The sequence below is a fragment of the Schistocerca nitens genome, chromosome 10, assembly GCF_023898315.1.
Source record: "Schistocerca nitens isolate TAMUIC-IGC-003100 chromosome 10, iqSchNite1.1, whole genome shotgun sequence".
NCBI lineage: Eukaryota > Metazoa > Arthropoda > Insecta > Orthoptera > Acrididae > Schistocerca > Schistocerca nitens.
The window spans coordinates 107,809,925-107,831,190 of NC_064623.1; the positions used below are offsets into that span (position 1 = coordinate 107,809,925).

General features: G+C 38.9%; 1 protein-coding gene across 2 annotated transcripts in view; it reads right to left on the minus strand.

Annotated features, from left to right (window-relative positions):
• Nucleotides 1-13,067: 13,067 nt before the first annotated feature.
• Nucleotides 13,068-21,266, minus strand: part of LOC126210646 (ADP-dependent glucokinase) — an 83,623-nt gene continuing 75,424 nt past the window's right edge. For both annotated transcript variants that reach the window (XM_049939971.1, XM_049939970.1), the window contains one exon: nucleotides 13,068-14,281. In XM_049939971.1, coding sequence (XP_049795928.1) covers nucleotides 14,012-14,281 — 270 coding nt within the window. In that variant the 3' untranslated portion in view covers nucleotides 13,068-14,011. The remainder of the gene's footprint in view (nucleotides 14,282-21,266) is intronic.

Below are 21,266 nucleotides of genomic sequence, written 5' to 3' on the forward strand. Positions count from 1 at the left end.
CTACAAGGACAATCGGTTACCTTTAGTGTACATACCGGGCATAATTCATTGTTTCCGTTAACTTTAGACTTACAAATATTTATTTTGAATCCTATGTGAATCGAATTAAAGAGAAATTTGTTTGTATGCAGGGCGGCCTATATCTAGCTATAGTCTAACTTATCTCTTCTGTTACTGAGTAGCCGTAAATGATCATTTCCACTAATTTATTCGTTGCAGGCACCAGCTTCGTCTACGATTTTTTTTTTTAAAGATTTATTTTATTTGGTCCTATGAAATTACATTCTATACGAAGATTGTACTGTAATGTACGGCAAGTCAACGATTACAATACTATATGTGCAAAAAGGGAAGGGAAACAAACGTTACTGCACACAGTTTCAATGTGAAATATATGAGAAGTCGGCTCGAATCCCACTGATGGAAAAATATTTAATAGCCAAAGGGGACTTATTGTCACTCAGATCACAGTATATGGAGGATGTATGGTAGATGCACTGCCATTCATAATAAACAGTAAACTTGCAGACAGCTTTCACTAGCTTGTATAACAGAGAACATGATCAATAAATCAGTAGCTAAGTTCAGCAGTTCTAGAGAAGAGAACTGCTATGGCCTTTTATGTTAAGTTATTAGATGTAACAGGAAACAAACTGTAATCCTGTTGACTAAAATAATTCATAAAATCTTAAAGGAAGGCAGTCATCAAGGATGTTTGAAAATATCTGTGGCAAATCAGTTAATAAGAAAGGAGATGTAGTGTGTCCAAATAACTATCGACCTATCACTTACACCTATAATTCAGTACAAACAACAATAGAATACTGCATGCATAGGTGAGCCAGTATTTTGGTTCGAATGATATGCTTTGCTCCTCACAATGTGGGTTCTACTGCCAAAGCATGGCAGCAAAGCAATACAATTGCTTTGAATACAAAGAGATAATCTGTGCAACACTGTTGGACTTAAGGAAAACATTTGAAATGGTTTCCGACAATATTATTGTCATAAAACTCTTGCTCTGTGGAGTAGGAGAGAATGCTCTATGCGGAATGCAGGCTAACCTGAATGACAGGAAAAAGTTATTGAAGAATAATAATTACAAGTCAGTCTTTCAGTTACAAAGAGTGTGCCATAGGAATCTGTTCTTGGACCTGTCCAGTTCATTATATATATATATAAATGATTTAGTTACAGTTGTGCTATATGCAGATGACACAATATTATGTGACACAAATCTTGAAAATGTGCAACACAGTACGTTGGGAGAGAAAAAAAAAAAAAAGTTCCACTTGGTTTTTACTACAGTAACGTGACAGTAAAACTGTGGGCATAGCATCCAGTCCAGGAGTGTACACAGACCAAAAACCTTGCTTGGATACCCACACATCTGGTAGAACAGTATGTATCATCTCTCTGCTGCTCAAAGTGAGGAGCAGCATCAGTAAAGAGATCATATTAGAAGCATGTTTCACATTCTTCCATTCGCACATGAACTATAGAATACTACTATGCAATAATTCTGTAGGTTCAAGATTGTTTAAATGGCAAAAGAAAGCTATTTAGTGCATCGCTGGTCTTAGTCCATGTGAACTGTGTAGAGGCCATCTTGTGCATCGCTGATCTTAGTCCATGTGAATTGCATCAAGATTATTTCTGCCAACTTAATATAACAAAACTACTTAACCTATGTATCTATAACTGCACCTTCATTAAAGAAAACCAAAATGTATATGACCCAAGGAGGCAAGTCCACAACCTTAAAACAAAAAGTGGGCATACAATTAATATGCCTTGTTTTAGGCCAGCAGAGACCCATAACAAATATCTTGGTTTTATCTACTTCAACAAATTATCTTAAAAAGCCTACACAATGTCAATACATAAATTTATAACTAGCATTGCAAAATAGATTTAAAGTAAATAATGTTACTTCATTCAAGTGTTCCACTTGTGTGAGACATGTGACCTACATTTCTTATGAAATTAACTATCACTAAACAACAGACTGCATTATATAATCATAAGCTGCTATTTGTATTTATTTCATTATTATCTGATTATAATAGAGGGAAACATTCCACGTAGGAAAAATATATCTAAAAACAAATATGATGTGACTTACCAAATGAAAGTGCTGGCAGGTCGACAGACACACAAACACAAACATACACACAAAATTCAAGCTTTCGCAACAAACTGTTGCCTCATCAGGAAAGAGGGAAGGAGAGGGAAAGACGAAAGGGTGTGGGTTTTAAGGGAGAGGGTAAGGAGTCATTCCAATCCCGGGAGCGGAAAGACTTACCTTAGGGTTAAAGGACAAAACTCTACCATCTGGTGAGCAAGATGTATGAGACAGGCGAAATACCCTCAGACTTCAAGAAGAATATAATAATTCCAATCCCAAAGAAAGCAGGTGTTGACAGAAGTGAAAATTACCGAACTATCAGTTTAATAAGTCACAGCGGCAAAATACTAACGCGAATTCTTTACAGACGAATGGAAAAAATGGTAGAAGCCGACCTCGGAGAAGATCAGTTTAGATTCCGTAGAAATGTTGGAACACGTGAGGCAATACTGACCTTACGACTTATCTTAGAAGAAAGATTAAGGAAAGGCAAACCTACGTTTCTAGCATTTGTAGACTTAGAGAAAGCTTTTGACAATGCTGACTGGAATACTCTCTTTCAAACCCTAAAGGTGGCAGGGGTAAACTACAGGGAGCGAAAGGCTATTTACAATTTATACAGAAACCAGAAGGCAGTTAGAAGAGTCGAGGGACATGAAAGGGAAGCAGTGATTGGGAAGGGAGTGAGACAGGGTTGTAGCCTCTCCCCGATGTTATTCAATCTGTATACTGAGCAAGCAGTAAAGGAAACAAAAGAAAAGTTCGGAGTAGGTATTAAAATCTATGGAGAAGAAATAAAAACTATGAGGTTCACCGATGACATTGTAATTCTGTCAGAGACAGCAAAGGACTTGGAAGAGCAGTTGAACGGAATGGACAGTGTCTTGAAAGGAGGGTATAAGATGAACATCAACAAAAGCAAAACGAGGATAATAGAATGTAGTCGAATTAAGTGGGGTGATGCTGAGGGAATTAGATTAGGAAATGAGACGCTTAAAGTAGTAAAGGAGTTTTGCTATTTAGGGAGCAAAATAACTGATGATGGTCAAAGTAGAGAGGATATAAAATGTAGACCGTCAATGGCAAGGAAAGCGTTTCTGAAGAAGAGAAATTTGTTAACATCGATTATAGATTTCAGTGTCAGGAAGTCGTTTCTGAAAGTATTTGTATGGAGTGTAGCCATATAGGGAAGTGAAACATGGACGATAAAAAAAATAGTTTGGACAATAATAGAATAGAAGCTTTCGAAATGTGGTGCTACAGATGAATGCTGAATATTAGATGGGTAGATCACATAACTAATGAGGAGGTATTGAATAGAATTGGGGAGAAGATGTGTGTGTGGCACAACTTGACAAGAAAAAGGGACATGTTCTGAGGCATCAAGGGATCACAAATTTAGCATTGGAGAGCGGGGTGGAGAGTAAAAATCGTAGAGGGAGACCAAGAGATGAATACACTAAGCAGATTCAGAAGGATGTAGGTTGCAGTAGGTACTGGGAGATGAAGAACCTTGTACAGGATAGAGTAGCATGGAGAGCTGCATCAAACCAGTCTCTGGACTGAAGACCACAACAACAACAATCCAATTAAGAGAGCATGTTCTTGTAAAACAGCAGCCGACAGCACTTCTTTAATGCCTTCTTCGCCACTTTACATTTCGGTATCACTGTCTTTAAAATCCTCATCATTGCTGTCTTCTCCACAAAACATAAATACCACCAATATCTGTTAAATGACACTTGGTAGTATGACCCTTGCAGCTGATATAAAAATCTACATCTGTTTTGTAGAGCTTTCCGAACTGTAGGAACAAGGACTATCTGTAGAGTAAACTGCAGCACTGCCAGGCAGTCCAAACTCAGTTCATAGAGCACGGTTAAGGATTTAATGAGAAGTAATGCAAATATATCTCAAGTATTAGTTTGAAAAATATCTTTTTAAATATATCAGAAAACACATGTTAACAATGTTTATAATAAAATCACTGGGTTACAATGTCCCAGCTACTGAGGCATCTATTTGCTGTGTCCATAACTGATTATAATCATATCATAGTTGCTGAATGCGAAGATTCCTAATGGAATAGTAAAAGATTCCTAATGTAATAGTAAAAGTACTGATAATGGTTTCAATGTTGTCCACCAACATGTAACGTAGTGCCATAGCTACCACAGCCTTAGCTGTGTCTGTCCTTTAATAGGGAATACTCACAACCAGAAGGCTCAGCGTGTCAGTGTGGTGGAGAAGTGTGAGGGAACCATGTCATAGAGATGCACTCGTGCTTCCTGCAGCCAGCTGAGTAAGTTTGAAAAGGGTCAAATTGTGGGCTTCCAAGGGGTGGGATGGTCCTTATGGAGAATTGCCACGAAGGTTAGATGTGCTGCGCCAGTTGTGCAATGATGCTGGTATCAGCAGTCACAGGAACATTCCACACACCACATACATACACCAGGATTGTCATATTGCAAGGACAGCAGTAGCTGGTTCTACTCTACCACAACATAGAGAAAGAGGGCTTGTGAGTCCAGATGTATCAACATAAACTATTGTGAACCAGTTATTAGCAGTGGGTTTATGGGCATGCACACCTATCACCCATCTTACCTCACGCAACAGCTTTGATGCGCACCACTTGACCGGTGCCATCAGAGGATTACTTGAAAGATCAATAGCATGCAGTGATCTTCAGAAATGAAATCAGATTCTGCCTGAATGCAAATGATGGTTATTTATGTGTATGACTTAGACCTGGTGAGTGCTGTCTCAGAGTATATTCGTCCAAGACACACTGGCCCCACCCCGAGGCCTTACCACCTGTGTGCAATAAGCTACAACTTTCATTTACCTTTTGCTGTTTCTGGAGGGGACACTAACCAGTGCTTAGTACATGCAGAATGTTGTTAGACCCATTCTTCTGTCGTCCTTGCAACAGGAAGAGGATGCTCACCCACACATTGCCTATGAAATTCAATGTCCTCTCGCAAGCTCGATCTCCGGACTTGTCTCCAATCGAACACATGTGGGGTATGATGGGACGAGAAGTGACTTAAGCAATTCGTCAATCAAGAACTCTTACAGAAATGCTTGAACAGGTCGAGCAGAACTGGTATAATGTATCCCATAACAGTATTTGCCATTTGTGATCGACGGGCTGCTAGAGCCAGCGGCTGCATTGCTGCCTGTGGAGGCTGCACCATGTACTGATATTGTGTTTCAGCTTCTCCTATTTATCTGTATATTTAATCTTTTCATATACTCCATATGCAACAATAAATCTTGAGTGAAATGGAAACCTTAAAAGGGTGTGCTAATTTTCTTCCAGTAGTTTATATCAGGACTTTTAGTTTAATTTTTTACTTTTATGTGGAACTGATATAAATTGCAGTTTGTGACCAAAAAGTAACTAGTACAGGGGGGCACCTTTTACTATCTATTTATATAAACCGTGGTGCTGTGTAGGCTTGTAAACAGCAGCCTCAGTGTGAATTGAGCTATGGACAGTATAATGTTGTTTTACTAACCAGTGTATGTACATGCTTTCTGAGTGTGTATGATTCACTTCAAAACAGTGTGTTTGCCTTGCCCTGTAACCTTCAGTCTGTGTAACTGCTAAATTCTTCTTGACAAAATCAATTCAAGTGTCTGACTGTAATGTTTTCTTATTCCTTTCAGCACCGATGATGGCTGTAGTATAGCTGGATCCTGGTAGATATGCAATAAAATACAGATTGATACAAGACTGTTTACTGTATTCATCCGTGATGAGTCTCAGACATAAGGTTCTGGATGTCAACATCCCCTGTGACGTCAATATAGTCCCATTTCTTCATGCCTGCAATTTTCTAGTTAACCAGTGCATAAATTTGTGAGGCACAACATCTAGCCATCATCACAGGATAACAAGCTTCTGCCTTGTGGAAATGTTGTGTAGTTGAAACAAAATAATTCACCACTATGCCCAACAATCTATAAAGCAAATTTCTCATGTTAGCACTTCACTTCATATGAGAAACATTTTGAGTAACTTATGTCATAAACAGAAAAATTGATAAAATATTTTTACAAGCTATAACAGTTCATTCTACCTTCAAATTATGTTTACACATTTATGGCAAGTTCAGGGCCATCAGTCCTTCTCTCATATCTAATGAGGCATTCTTCGTTTTTCATCAGTACATTTATTATGATATGCTGGCTGATGAGTCTTATAATAGATCTTGTATTAAGTGCAGAATCTGACATTTAATAGCAATGTATACAACACAAAGAACCACATTTTACATTTATCTGTGAAGGGGAGAACAAGAACGATATCACTGAGTAAGCAGATTTAAGAGATTTAGACTGTGGGAGCAATGCATGTGAGAGGAGAGATATACGAGAGAGGAAAAGAGAATAATATGGGGAAGGAATGTGTGTGTGTGTGTGTGTGTGTGTGTGTGTGTGTGTGTGTGTGTGTGTGTGTTCACTATGTCTGCACACTTAAACGTTTGTGACACAGCCACCAAACTGATATTTTAAACATCTTATCAGTACAAGATTATTAATCTGCACTTTCAAAACAGCAATTCACTTTCAACGGTGACTTAATTCTTGGTGTAGGCTGTATTTAAAATCCTGAAGGCTGTAAACAATGAAAAGGGATGTCAAGAAAATTACACAAAGTTAATGCTCATTTATTTTGTTTAATTTTGTACAGAATTAACAGTGTTTATATAACATTTAACAACATATATATCTGTAAAATATCTGGCACATATGAAGTTTGCATACAACCATGTAAAAATCTAAAGAAAACTATTAGTGTTTCAATCAATGTTCTCTTTAAATTGTTAACCATTCACAGTGAAGTCTCTCTGCACCAAAAAGTGTCAAAACATTTCTCCAAACAATGGTAAGGCAAAAACTGTAAAAGTAAGTACAAAACGTAAAAGTGAAACACTTACAAGAAAACATGGTCCACACTTGCTTTAAGGCAGCTTACGATGAGCACAGCACTGTTCCTTTGCAATACGCACAGAATAGAAGTTCAGCATGAACAGTTTTATACTTCATTTATATTTCCTAACAAAGAAATTCATCATAAAGTGACCATCAGACTAACAATTGGTAACATCAATGACTGACAGCAAAAGCTCAGAATAAATTCACAGGATACTAAAACATCAGTCAAATAAAATTTACATGGAGCCAGCTAACCATATACAAGGAACTATTACTTCTGACACCCTCATGATACTATAAAAACTTACGACACTTCATCGCTTGAGTAAAATAGTGCACCACATCCAATTTTGCAGTTTTTCAACTAGGCACCACTTCTCATTGTGGGGATAAGCATGTGTCAGGGAAAAAATAGATTACATCCTAGGATGTATATTTCCTCACCATCTGTTGAAATATATGTGCACTTCCAAGAAGTGATACTTCTTCGTTCAGTGATATAATGGGCCAAGTAAATAGTGTTGAATGTGACAGATTGTATTTGGAGTTCAACATTTATAGTAATTCAGGAGACAAAGAAAAGTGATTAAAACACAACAGTTTGTTAGATGTGGGTATATTCCAATTAAAACATGATAATTTCAGATTAGGAAAGGATGGGGAAGTAAGTCATCAACGTCCTTTCAGAGGAATCATCCATTTCCCTGAAGCAATTTAGGAAAATCACAGAAAACCTAATCAGGATGGCTGGACGCAGGTTTAAACCGTTGTCCTTCCGAATGCAAGTCCAGTGTGCTAACCACTGCACCACCTCGCTCGATTTGAGTGTAGTGGGATACAAGAGACAAGGGTAATATCTGTATATTCAGATTAATATTGAAATCATCTGTATCTAGGATCCTTAATAAAAAGAACACTGCAACCTATTAAGGAATGGGCCAACATACAGTGTTTTAATAATGATTTTAACACATCTTTCCATACTCTTGAGTGCACGTGTGGAAGGCAGAGGCAGTGAGACAGAGCCTTAACAAAACTGAAACACCCCAGGAAACTTCTTCCTTATGTACCGTGCCTTCTGTCTGAACTACATGTCAGAGAATGGAGGTAATGAAGAAAGTAAGACACACATTGCTGAAGACGAAGAACAGTAAATCAGCACCCATAGTGCTGGTAAGGAAGGGATATGCCTTGGTTTTCGTAAATTTTTGGTTATGCTGTCCATATTATGTACTTCCTTTAAAAATTCTTACAATGAAAATGAATGATGTGGACAAGGTCCTGTTTTTCTCAAAAACCCAGCTGCTCTACAACAAGAGCGAGGACTTTCCTCGGCCAAAGCAGCCACTGGAAGTGCAATTTCATCATAACAATATTTTTTCTAATGTTAATTGTATTCTATCAAACATAATAAAACAATGTACTCATGTAAGCTATTCAGGTATTTTAATAATAAAATAAAGCACATACATTTTTTTTTGTCCTAACACAGACATGGCCCATTCCTTTACTCAAGCATCCACTTGTGGTCTATACCTGTGGCTTGTTTTATGAAATAATACCCATTGATAAAAACATGGAGGAGAATAAAATAAACCAGATCATAAGAGTGTCTACACATTTGTGAAGACTTTCTGTAAGAAAACATTCATGCTACCATCTCATTTCTTCACTACTGAGCTAAGGCCTTCAGAAAGCTATCAAATAAAAATGGCAAAAAGCCAGTATGGATATCTCAGTCTTTATTTAGGCTGTTAATCTTAAAAATTATGCTAAAACAAAACATACATTTGAATGTTTTGTTTGGAATGTAGTTATGTTATTAGGCCCTTTATTTTCGAATATAGATGCACAGCACACTTCTCTGCCATGTAACAAAGTAAACTGCAGAATTAGTGCTGTACTGAAGATATATAACTTTTGCTGTTCAAAATGGTGAGTAAATTGTATACAAATATGAAGGACACAACATGTAGGTCAGTCACCCCACAACAATTGATAAAATAAGTGCTAGGTGAATGCCAATGAGAAAAATGTAGTTTATAAGTTGATACAAGAGCAGTTACAATCTTCCACAAAGCACACAGTACACATCACTAATCTGATGCCTTAAGAATATCCCAGTAACATTATAATGCTCGATTTCACATTCTGGAATTTGCAGTACCGTAAAGCTGCAAAAAAAATGAGGAATTCCACAAAGTAAGTCCTAAGTCTCACAGAGATGCTAGGTATCATTAGTAATTAAAAAATTGTGACAAATCATTACCAGTGACGGCAATGTGGACAAACCAAGTGAAGCTGAAGAGTAGGATGGGAGGACTCAAAAGCCAAAAATGACAGTAGTCTGTACGAACTGCAGAGTTCGGCGCAGCACGCAAGACTTACTACAAAATTATTATCAAGCCCAGAATTCAAGACTGCACACAGAGCTCAATTAGTATAGTTGGTAAGTAACACAATGGCACAAGGAAACGACAAGGTGACATTTTAACATCTGGTAGGAATGTACGTACATCATCATGTTCACTGCTCAGTGGAGATTTGTCAGATGTGTTGCGACAACCGGATGTAGCTTTAAAAACGGCAACTACTAGTGGCATCTGCCCAAAAATAACAATGATGACACAGTCTTAAGACTAAACTACAATCTCAACTGAATATTTTTCACTTTGATACCAGTACCGCATATTTTACATTGCTTAAAATTTGTCTGTGGTATTTCTTCAGTATGCAGATTGTTAAAACTTCTCTCATGCAAAAGGGTGGTTTATTTATTTAGATTTCTGTCAATGGGAAATACCTTTAGTACATAAAGGGCATTTGTTCACCAAATGCAAAAACATACACCCTGGCCTCTTGTGTACAGTTGCCATCCTTTCTCACTAGGTGTGTATGGTATCATGTCATGTATCATTTAATGTGGATGTGAAGCTGTTCATTTAACTTTGAGACTATGTACTTCATTTTGAAGCATGAATGAAAAAACAGACCCAATTTGGTCTCTATTAGAGCAAGATATTATAAGGTCACTGGACCAGACACAGCCATATGGCAACTGATAGCAGTTCATCTTCTTACCTTGCAATGCAAGCAAGAAAATCCATGACATAAAATATCATCACAGACAGATGTCACTGTTTATCATCAACTTCATACATAATTACTATGGGAAAGAGACTGAAATGACAAAGCTAGCAGAAGAGGAGACAATACCTATCAAAATTGCCTAAATTAATGGAGGATGGACACAACGCAAAGGGAATGAAATTTTAGGATCTAACCTAAAGAATGATAAACAATGTTCCTACAACAAGCATTCCTTTGGCAACACAGATAAATGTGCTACTACTCAGCAATCTCTGTGATCAGTGAATAATTCTGAAAAATCCCATATCTATGAGAACTTTACAGCTCTGAGCTCACACATGACGGACACACAAACTGTCACAAAAAAATTATTTCTGTGTTCTAGTTATAAAAAGTACAGTAATGATTATGTGTGAATAACAATTCTGGAAATAACAAGATAGTTGTGAGGATGGCATATCACCTAACATCTAAGATTTTATGAAGAGAGCAGGAAAATCAGAGGATGTGGGAGAATGTGTCATCAGAATACTTAGGAAAATACATAGCCCACACAAGAAATTATAATCTGGATAAAAAGAAGACTGTCTAACCTTAACACGCATACAGACAGAATCAGTGTGAAAGTGCTTGAAATTCTAAGGTCTTATCTATAAAATGGTTGGCAATAGACTTAACACTAATAACTGAAACAAGGCAAAAGTCAACTAGCAAAAAAGACACTATGCCTGATTTAAAAGAAAGAAACATGACAGAAGATATATTACAAAATCTTACAACATCTGAAACACTTGGAACAATGTATACATTAGTGGAAAACCTCAAAAAGAAAACTGGCAAGAAGGATTCAGAAGAACAGGAAAAAATACAAAATTCTAAGGTTTTAGTAGACAATGAAAAGAACCATCAAACTAATTACCAAATTTAAACATAAACTTTCAGTTGGCAAAACAGACTAACGCAAAGAAGAGGAAGCACACCGCCAAAATGAAAGCATGCAAGGAGAATTATTCAAGAAAAATGGCAAACCAACATTTATTGGGTGCTACATATTTAGTGGATACAGCTCTCCATTTGTGAGAACAAAAAGACTGCACTTTTTTGCTACCCATCTCCCTTTTTTCTTGAGCATAGGTATGATGATGCTGCTGACGACTGAGACCTTAAATGTTTTCGATGGGTAAGATATTTGAGGTGCCAAATCACCACAGAAAATGGACTGAAATTAGTATGCTACTACGAAACAAGTATATTGAACAATAATGGTACTGCATCTAGTCAGTTGTGTGGCAAGTCTTTCCTATAGCACAGACATGTAACATTACTGAATTATTCCACTTCCACATTTTTTTCATAAGCCTGTAGTGCAACCTGGTTACACGGAATATGCATCACAATTACCTTTCCATTGAACATGATTTCTCTGCCTTTAATGGTTTCACCATTGCTGTGTTTTGTGGTGTAGTGTTTATGAAGAGGATGGTGTTTAACTGATTCTATCACAAGTATCAAAGTGAACTTACTGATATCTGATCAGAGTTTAGTGTGGGACACAGGAAAAATGATTCAACCAGTACTCTGTCAGTGATTTCTACATTCTGCAGCATAGCAAAATATGTATTTTTTTAGTAGGTGCATCTTTTTGTTAACAAATTACCTGATTTCCTATTAAAAATCCAGTAGGCAGCAAAAATGGTTCCAAATCTTATTTAACTTTTTTCAATCAACATTCTCAAAGAGTACCTTATGTAAACCCTAGATATATTTTGGAGGCATTTACTTTAATTTTTTTAAAGACAAAATAAGACATACATCTTTTCCTACCATACACACTGTGGAGCTACAGTAAATGCATAGACACAAACTGACTATTGACTATTTTTGCAACAAATATCCAACAATACATGTTTATGTAAAGTACTCTGTCTTACTCATGAAACAGTATCATCATTATCACACCAAATATGTAGTATTTTAAAAATAAGAAAGCATTCATTGACCTGAAAGACCAGAAGCCAACCATTTCCCATTAACCTGAGTAATCCACAGGGACTTTCATATAAGATACTGGAAAGAAATACATATTTCGAAGAGGGAGCTGAATTGACATTTCAAGATATTGAAGTAGAATTATTTGCATTTGCTATATAAATGCTGAATAAAAATATTATGTGAAAGGGACTAAATAAATAACATATTAACATTAAATTAAAATCTCTCATTGCTTGTTGCACTAAATATAACGAGGAATGTGAAACTTATTCTCTTACACTGGAATGGTAAGTAGTGGAGGATTAGTTAGAAGTAAAGACAGCAGAAAACAATTCAAAAATTTAAAAATGCCGTGTACTAGTCTTAAACCATTTGTTTTTTAAATCAAGCACACACGAGATGAAATGATTAGCTGTAGTTACAATAACTCAAAGCTTCATAAAAGTCTGCAACAGAGAGACAGAACTGAGTATAAATACAGTGCAAAAAGTCTGGAACAAATTCCCTGACATCTAGCCATCCTGTAATGTTTCAGAGTCGTCATAATTATTTCAATGGCTTGGAAACCAGAATGTGTTCACACAGTCATCACCCTATTAATTTCAAGTTACATGTAATGAAAAAAATAACTTGACTCACGACTATGGTACTAAGTACAGTCAAAGGGAGAAACAGTAGAAAAATCACTAATGTGTTGATGGGACACGTAACACAACACACCATTACCAGCAATTAACCACAAAAGAAACCAACTTTATGTCTGAACATTGGAATGAAATTCTGTGGGAAATGGGTTACATGTCACTGGCAGTCCCCCCCCCCCCCCCTCTACCTCTCTCTCTTGCGCGCGAGTGCACGCGCGCACGCACGCACACGCGCGCACACACACACACACACACACACACACACACACACGCACACACACACACACACACACACACCAAAGATATTAAATGACAAGTATGTGTTAATGTACTCCATAAAAATAATAGTAATCAGTCTTTTTTGTAAGTTCAGAAATATCTCTCATAGTTGTCCCAAAACACATCAGAACTGGAAAGTTAGAAATGTACTACACAGCGCATCTCTCCCCTTAACAAACAGAGCCAACATCTCCAAATAAATCAGTGTTACTACTGTCTCTCTTAACTTTTGATGTACAATATTTCATACAAAAGGAAAATTCAGCTGAGAACACTGATAAATTATGAGCCAGAATTGCTGAGTAGTATATACCTCAATTAGGGGAAATGTTTAATCCTGCTGATGCATGCATATGAAAGCAAAACTGATGATTCAGTCTCAGTTTCTGTAACTACAAGTTCCTTCCTCATGAAGGAGAAAAAGAGAGGTTGGTGGACGTATATCACCCTCCTCCTCAATGCAGGTGGGCCCCTCTCACCCTGAGCGACCTTCCCTTCGTTTCTCGGTCTTGCCGACCGTATCCCTCACCCCTTCCTGAGAAGGGGAGTAATAGTTCCAAAAATTAAAAATAGTGTAATAAATTTTACTTTCATGGCCATGTATTGGTAGTCCTAAACATTCCTCTCCCTGTAGGTAAGTACTGGTCAGCAGTTAAGTCTCTTAATTTATTAATGTACAACATTTGAAATCCGTTTGTTGACCTAGAGCGTGAGTGCACAGGAATACAATAAAGCAAGGAGAAATTCAAATTTGTGAAGAACAAAACAGACAAAATTTTGCTAAGGATATTAGTCTTAGTTCTGAACTACAGAAAGTGACATTTATTTACAACCAATCATTTCATCTCGGCAGCTTTTACAGCGTGTATTACATGGTAACAAAAAAGGGAACTTTAACCTTCGAACGCGTACAACAACTTCCCCAGGCATGTCAAATCTGGAGGACGAGACCAGCAGACGAGATGTTGTCACCACCTCCAGCAGTCTGGTGGGCACGGGTACAGACCAGGACGGGCGCAACGCAAATCTCGACAGGCACAGGAGGCACTGGCAGATCATCCCGGCTGACATCATCCTCCCCCAACACCTCCTCCCAACACGACACAGGTTTCTCCACGTCCAGAGGAACGCGCCGACTGCCCGGGGCCACAGACGTCGAAAAGCTCTCATCCATTATCAGCATAGCTTTACCAATGTCCACCTGCAATCACACAAATGTGCACAAAAAATGTCAGGTCAACATGTCCAAGTTCAGACGACAGTGCACTTCTGTTCAGTCACTCACAGCCCTTATAATATATTCAAACACGGAATGCTGTACAAATGATTTAGTCAACGTCTTCCAAACACCACACCTCTCGAGTACACAAATACTGGGGTGGCACGCCTGCATAACACCTTTTCAAATGGAAAACAATGTCCCTGATGAAGGTCATATGCTATGATGTAAAGTTTCCACAGGTCGACCTCTGAGCAAAGTCTTAAATTCTGACATTTAGTTTCCAGTTAAACACGAGTATAAATAATTGGTTTAAGCAAGTGATCTCCATACCTAACAATACTAATAAATCAAATGAGAATAGATTTTCATTTTTCAAAAAAGGTGTCGACATCTGTCCCCCTCCCATTCCAGTTATTACCAATTCATTTACTTTTTATGGGGAATATGAATAAAATGTACGTCACCCATCTTCATCACTACCAGTTGATTGAACTTAAGTCTCATTTCTTTAAAAATAAGAGTAACGGGCTAAATAACATTCCCCCCCCCCCCCCAATTCTATTAATGCCAACTGATTTCAGTTGTTACAATTTTGACAGATTCACGAGTAATGCCTGATGGTGACAGCTACAGTTTGGGAGCATACAGCAGCTGTGAGTACTGCCTTCTATGTAGATTAATTATGGTCAGATGATGGTTAAAACAGAAACAGGTCACCACCAACAGAAAACTGAAAAAAGGTTGTTATGTAGATTGTTACCATTTATTTTTATACAGGGTGGAGAAAAATTGTGTCACAAAATTTTAACCCTGGGTAGTTGAGGCCAGTAAGAACCAAAATTACTAATGCTGTGTAGGTCGACAATACACCATTTTTAACCTACGGAAACTTGGCATCACGCGCTCTGATTGGCTGTGAGATTGCCCTGTTGCTGTCTGTCGGTTGATGGGCAGCGCTATTGTTGTCGCTTCACACATACAAACGTCCCTCACCCCGCAGATGAAAACTGTGCGCCCGACTGAGACTCGAACTCGGGTTTCGCAGGCAAGTGCTCTACCATCTGAGCTACCGAAGCACGACTCACGCCCGGTACTCACAGCTTTACTTCTGCCAGTACCTCGTCTCCTACCTTCCAAACTTTACACAAGCTCTCCTGCGAACCGGGCGTGAGTCGTGCTTCGGTAGCTCAGATAGTAGAGCACTTGCCCGCGAAAGGCAAAGGTCCCGAGTTCGAGTCTCGGTCGGGCACACAGTTTTAATCTGCCAGGAAGTTTTATATCAGCGCACACTCCGCGGCAGAGTGAAAATCTCATTCTGTCCCTCACCCCGACACTGCCCCAATGTGATATGAACATGTCTCGAATAGGTCTTGCTGTTTGTTTGAACCTCACATCAGAGGCATCCACACGTAAGCTTCGCTTCAAAGCACACACACGTCATCTGCAATTTAGTCACGCAGTAAGCATGATGGCACAGTATTCGTTTAAAAAACAAGATATGATTTTTGTTTATGGACTAGCCAATGGTAATGGGCATGAAGCTCGACGGTTGTATGACGAACGGTACCCAGCAAGACGCCAACCACACCAGCAAACGTTTACAGCAATTCCCCGGCAACTTGGTGAAACAGGCTCGTTAGCGGGATATCATCGTGATGCTGGAAGACCCCGAACACGATGGGACGCTGCATTTGAAATGACTGTTATTGAGCTCTTCAAAAAAGCACTTACAACAAGTACTCGAGTGGTTGGACACGACATGGGGGGGGGGGGGGGGGGGGGCGGGGGGGTGTCACTCATTGGCCAGCATCCATTTACCTTCCACCCTGGCGAAGACCTAAATCCTGTGACAGACTATGAACACAGGCTAGGATTCTGCTGGTGGTTTCTGCAACACATTGCATGAGTTCCTGACTTCCCCGCTATTTTGTGTTGTTTACCCACGAGTGCACTTTCCATTGGGATGGCCTTTACAACACTCGAAACATTCAGTACTGGGCATAGGGAAATCCTCATGTGATGTATGTACACAGACGTCAAGAACGATGTCTGCTCAACTTTTGGACAGGCATTGTGGGTGACCATCTGACTGGGCCAGTCCATCTACCTCCTCAACTTAATGGGACAAATTACCTTCAGTTTTTGCAAGAAACTCTACCCGGTCTGGTGGAAGGTGTTCCCCTGGACATACGGCTACGTGTGTGGTTGCAGCATGATGGGGCGCCCGCACGTAACAGTCATGCTGTGCACAGATATTTAAATTAACCGTTCAGCAGCTGGGTAATTAGCAGAGTTGCTCGTAGGACATGGCCACCGTGAACATCAGACCTCACACCACTAGACTTTTTCCTGTGGGGATTCTTCAATGTTCTAGTTCACCCACCCGGACACAAACCACGTAGATACAAAGATGAATCAATGGATCGCATTCGACATGCCACCAATTACATCAAGGCAATGCCAGGAATCCTTGAAAGAGTTCAGCTAAACACCGTTCGACATTACCAAGCTTGTGTAGCATCAGAGAGTCGCCAGTTCCAGCACCTGCTCTAAGTAAACAAAGTCCTAGCTACAAAAATACGCCCTTTTCAGGACCGACACAATTTGTAAAAGACTTTCTGTATGTGAACTAACAGCTGTTGACAGGTTTGTTCCCAGTATGTCTTAACATGAAACTACAATGGATGTGTCGGGACCCTGGCGAATTTACCCCCAGAGCGGAAGGCTAGTGCGCTACCACCGAGCATGCGGATACATTGCAATCTCCGGCAGGCAAAGTACTTGCGGTCATGCGTTGTCCAGAGCATCCAACAACAGGGCAATACCGCAGCCAACTGGAGCGTGTGGCGCCAAGTTTCTGTAGTTTAAAAATTGTGCTTTGTCGACCTACACAACATTAGCAATTTTGGTTCCTATTGGCATCAGCTATCCAGGGTTAAAATTTCATGACACAATTTTTCTCCAGTCTGTATAAATGAACTGTGGATGTTCCAAACATGTTGCTAACATTTCTTACTTCTTTAGCTAACAGAGAAAATTTCTCATTTTATTATGACTAAATGAATTTCCTGAAAATCACTGATAATTTGAAGTTTAACAGTTAATGATTTTAAAGTTCATGACCAGCAGTTTATTGTATGCAATAACCCTACTTACTATTTTTATGTCTCTTCCAAGGGAAATAGTAATACAAGGTAGAGATATATAAAAAATTAAGGAGTTTCTGGGTAGTTGGTGATGTATGATGGGTCTCGGTTCTATTTTTGTATATTATAATGATTATTATTTGGGAGTTTGAAATGTTGTTCTGATTGGATGAAGCATATTTTGTTGTATTATAATAATATTTGCTGTAGCTGGAGTAGTGGAAGTCAGTTTTTGAGTCAGGCTATCATGTAAATCGCAAATGAATTATGTTATTGCCACCAACCAAATGCCAAGTAAACAGTTTCAATATGTAAATAGGGATACTTGGGTGAGGCACTGAGTAGCAAATAGACACGAAGAAATGACAAAAAGTTGCTTAACATTCAAAGTCTTTCATGGCTAACACACAATCACAGCACACACAAACTTTGCTGCAAGCGCTGTACAGTGTCGTATGTGGGGTATAGCAAAACATTAACCTAGTAATTTGCAAATTGTGGCTAAACACATGCTTGACCAGCCGATCGCAGTGCATGGTACACACCGTAACATGTTTGACTCCTACAGAATTTGGATACTCACAACACTCTCCACTCTTTATGAACTGCAAAGAGAGGAGCTGCTCCTCATACACAGCCATATACCTATTATTCACATAACACTGCTAATGACAGTTACTGACACTAAACCACCATCATCCCCCCCCCCCCCCCCCTTCCACCGTCTTGCTCCCACACCAAACTCTCGTATCCTCAGTTAATTTCAACACCACCTTAGACACTACATTGAAACTCGCCTCTCTACCCTATGCTGTTTCCTCGTTTCCTCCACTTCTGTGTTCTACCCAACTTCCATTTCCTCGCCATCCCCTACAGTCAAGGTCACCGACTGCCAGAATCAGGATACAAAATTGGCCGTGTGTGTGCTTATTAGGTCTAAAGAAGGACTTTGTTTGGAATCTACAGAACATTACTTCTTTTCTATGTGTCTGTCCAACTTCCATGTTTGGTAAATTGAGACATAAGTATTTTAAAATATCCTCAGATATAAGTATTTTAAAATATTTCATTCATCACTACCAGCTCCAGGCATCACCCATTTTCAGATACATAACACACCATAATGAAAACGAAGTTACTACATAAAAGCCATGCAACTACACTGGATAGTGTGTTACACAAACACTATAATTACCTGATGGTGTATCTACAGATGTAGATAACCATTCTTGTCTCGTCATACAAAAATTGCATGACGTGTGTATTTGTACACAGTATAGTTATCAATAATCATCATCTAAAATATAACTGCATGAAAAGATTGTCGTTGTGAGCACAATAGCATTACCACACTTTACAATTTCCCACAGAACCAGTAACAACAAGAAGACAAACCTTGTGATGCATAGCTACAAATCACACCCATACATACACACTTGTTTATGAAACTGACACACACATCTCTGTGCACAGGAAAACTGTAACGTCAATCACAGAGCGAAAATTAAAAGGATCTTACAGTACTATCAATACACTATTTCAAAGTTCACTTAATGTCTTATCATAAGTTACATGGGAGACAGGGGGATATAACATGAAAATATTTGTGCATTATGGATGACAGCAGTAAAATGTTTGTTTTCAGCACTGCCACACTACAGGGTGTCCCAATCAAACCTCCCTGATTTCAAGGACCCAGAAGAGAAAAACTACAGTAGATACAATAACGAAAAATGCACCACATTGTAGAGCATCTCAAAGAATTTTTATTCCCACATTAGAAGTGCTAAGTATCGTTGCCAGAGTGCAGCAAGTTTGCATGAAGTGAAAATGGCAACTCCACAGCAGCGCGCGCAAGCAGTGGTGTGGTTTGCAGAAACAAAATCACTGATTACTGTGTAAAGAAATTATCGCCGTGTGTATGAATGTGATCCACCTGATGTGAAAACAATTAAGCAATGGCACAGGAACTTTCTGGCAACAGGAAGTGTTCTGAAACATTCTGGCAGTGCACATTACGGAGTTTCAGAAGAGACAGTGGATGACATCTGACAAACGTTTCTCAGAAGCCCACTTAAGTCAACCCGTCAAGCATCTAGGCAACTTGATGTACCTCGATCAACATTGCATTGTGTAGTTCACCAGTGTCTTCATATGTGTGCTTACAAAGTGCAAATTCTGCAACATCTGACACCAAACGACAAACCACGCCGACAACAATTTGCTGTGGATAGGCTGCAGCGTATAGATATGGATGCCAGCTACCTGGAAAGATGTTTATTCTCAGATGAGGCAACCTTTAATCTATCAGGAAGGGTTAATAGGCATAATGTTCGGATTTGTGGTTCGCAAAATCCATACGTTGTCACTGAACATGTTCGTGATAGCCCTAACCTAAACATCTGGTGCAGGCTAATACACGACAGGACTGTTCTACTTTGCTGAACAAAAAGTGAATTGGTCAGTGTATCTGGACATGTTGGAGTAGTTTGTGTATCCTCAGATACAAGACTTGCAAACCAACATCATTTTTCAACAAGATGGAGCTCCGTCGCATTGGTCAATGGCTGTTTGCAAGTTCCTGGATAGGAAATTTCCCAATCGGATCAGACTTGGAGGACCCATTGCCTGGCCACCACATTCACCCGATATTATGTCGCTTGATTTCTTCATGTGGGGATTTGTGAAAGACCGCACATACGCAAATAGGATGATATTCCTACGTTGTGACGTCATATCACTAATGCGATTGCACAGATAAAAGAGGAAATGTTACAAAGAACTTGGCAAGAAATTGAATATAGACTGGATATTCTTCGTGCTACAAATGGTTCACATATGGAGGTGTATTGATGATAAATAAATAAGTTCTTTGAGATGCTCTAAAATGTGATGCATTTTTCATTGTCATATCTATTGTGGTTTTTTTCTTTTTCCTGGGTCTTTGAAATCAGGGAGATATGAGTGGGACACCCTGTGTTATTTACAATGAATTAATAAATAATGTTTTACCTGCACCCAATTTCTTATGTTCATTCTGCTACAATGATGTAATGAATTGTCATTATCAGGTTTCTTTTGATGTATTCACTAACACTTTGTTTTACACTCAGGCATCTTTATAAGTTCATCTATACCTCAATATTATGTACCAAGCAAGCCATCAGTTTTGAGATACGATGTTATATATACAACTTACTATAATTGTAATGAATACACATGGTATCAACATTCATGTTCTGACATTTGTACGAAATGGTTTCTGTACCAGTGCTTATGTGCGATACTACTAGAATAAGTCACAAGATGTTGGGTTGGGTTGTTTGGGGGAGGAGACTAGACAGCGAGGTCATCGGTCTCATTGGATTAGGGAAGGACAGAGAAGGAAGTCGGCCGTGCCCTTTCAAAGGAACCATCCCGGCATTTGCCTGGAGCGATTTAGGGAAATCATGGAAAACCTAAATCAGGATGGCCAGACGCAGGATTGAACCGTATGCGAGTCCAGTGTGCTAGCCACTGCGCCACCTCGCTCAGTGACACAAGATGTACTTTGAAATGGTGCAATGGTAGTACTGTAAGAACCTCTGTATTTTCACTCTCTGACTGACAGTCACAATTTTTCTGCAAAAATTCATACTTGTGTATCAGTTCCATAAACAGGTGTATGTAGGTGTTATATGTACCTATGCATCACAAGGTTTGTCACCTTCTTGTTAGGTGTTAGATGTGATGTTTCAATAGTTTGGTAAAGCTATTGTTTATGGGTTTGCAGCATGCTAGATCAATTGCACGACAGGAACGGGTGTTAGCCCGTTTGA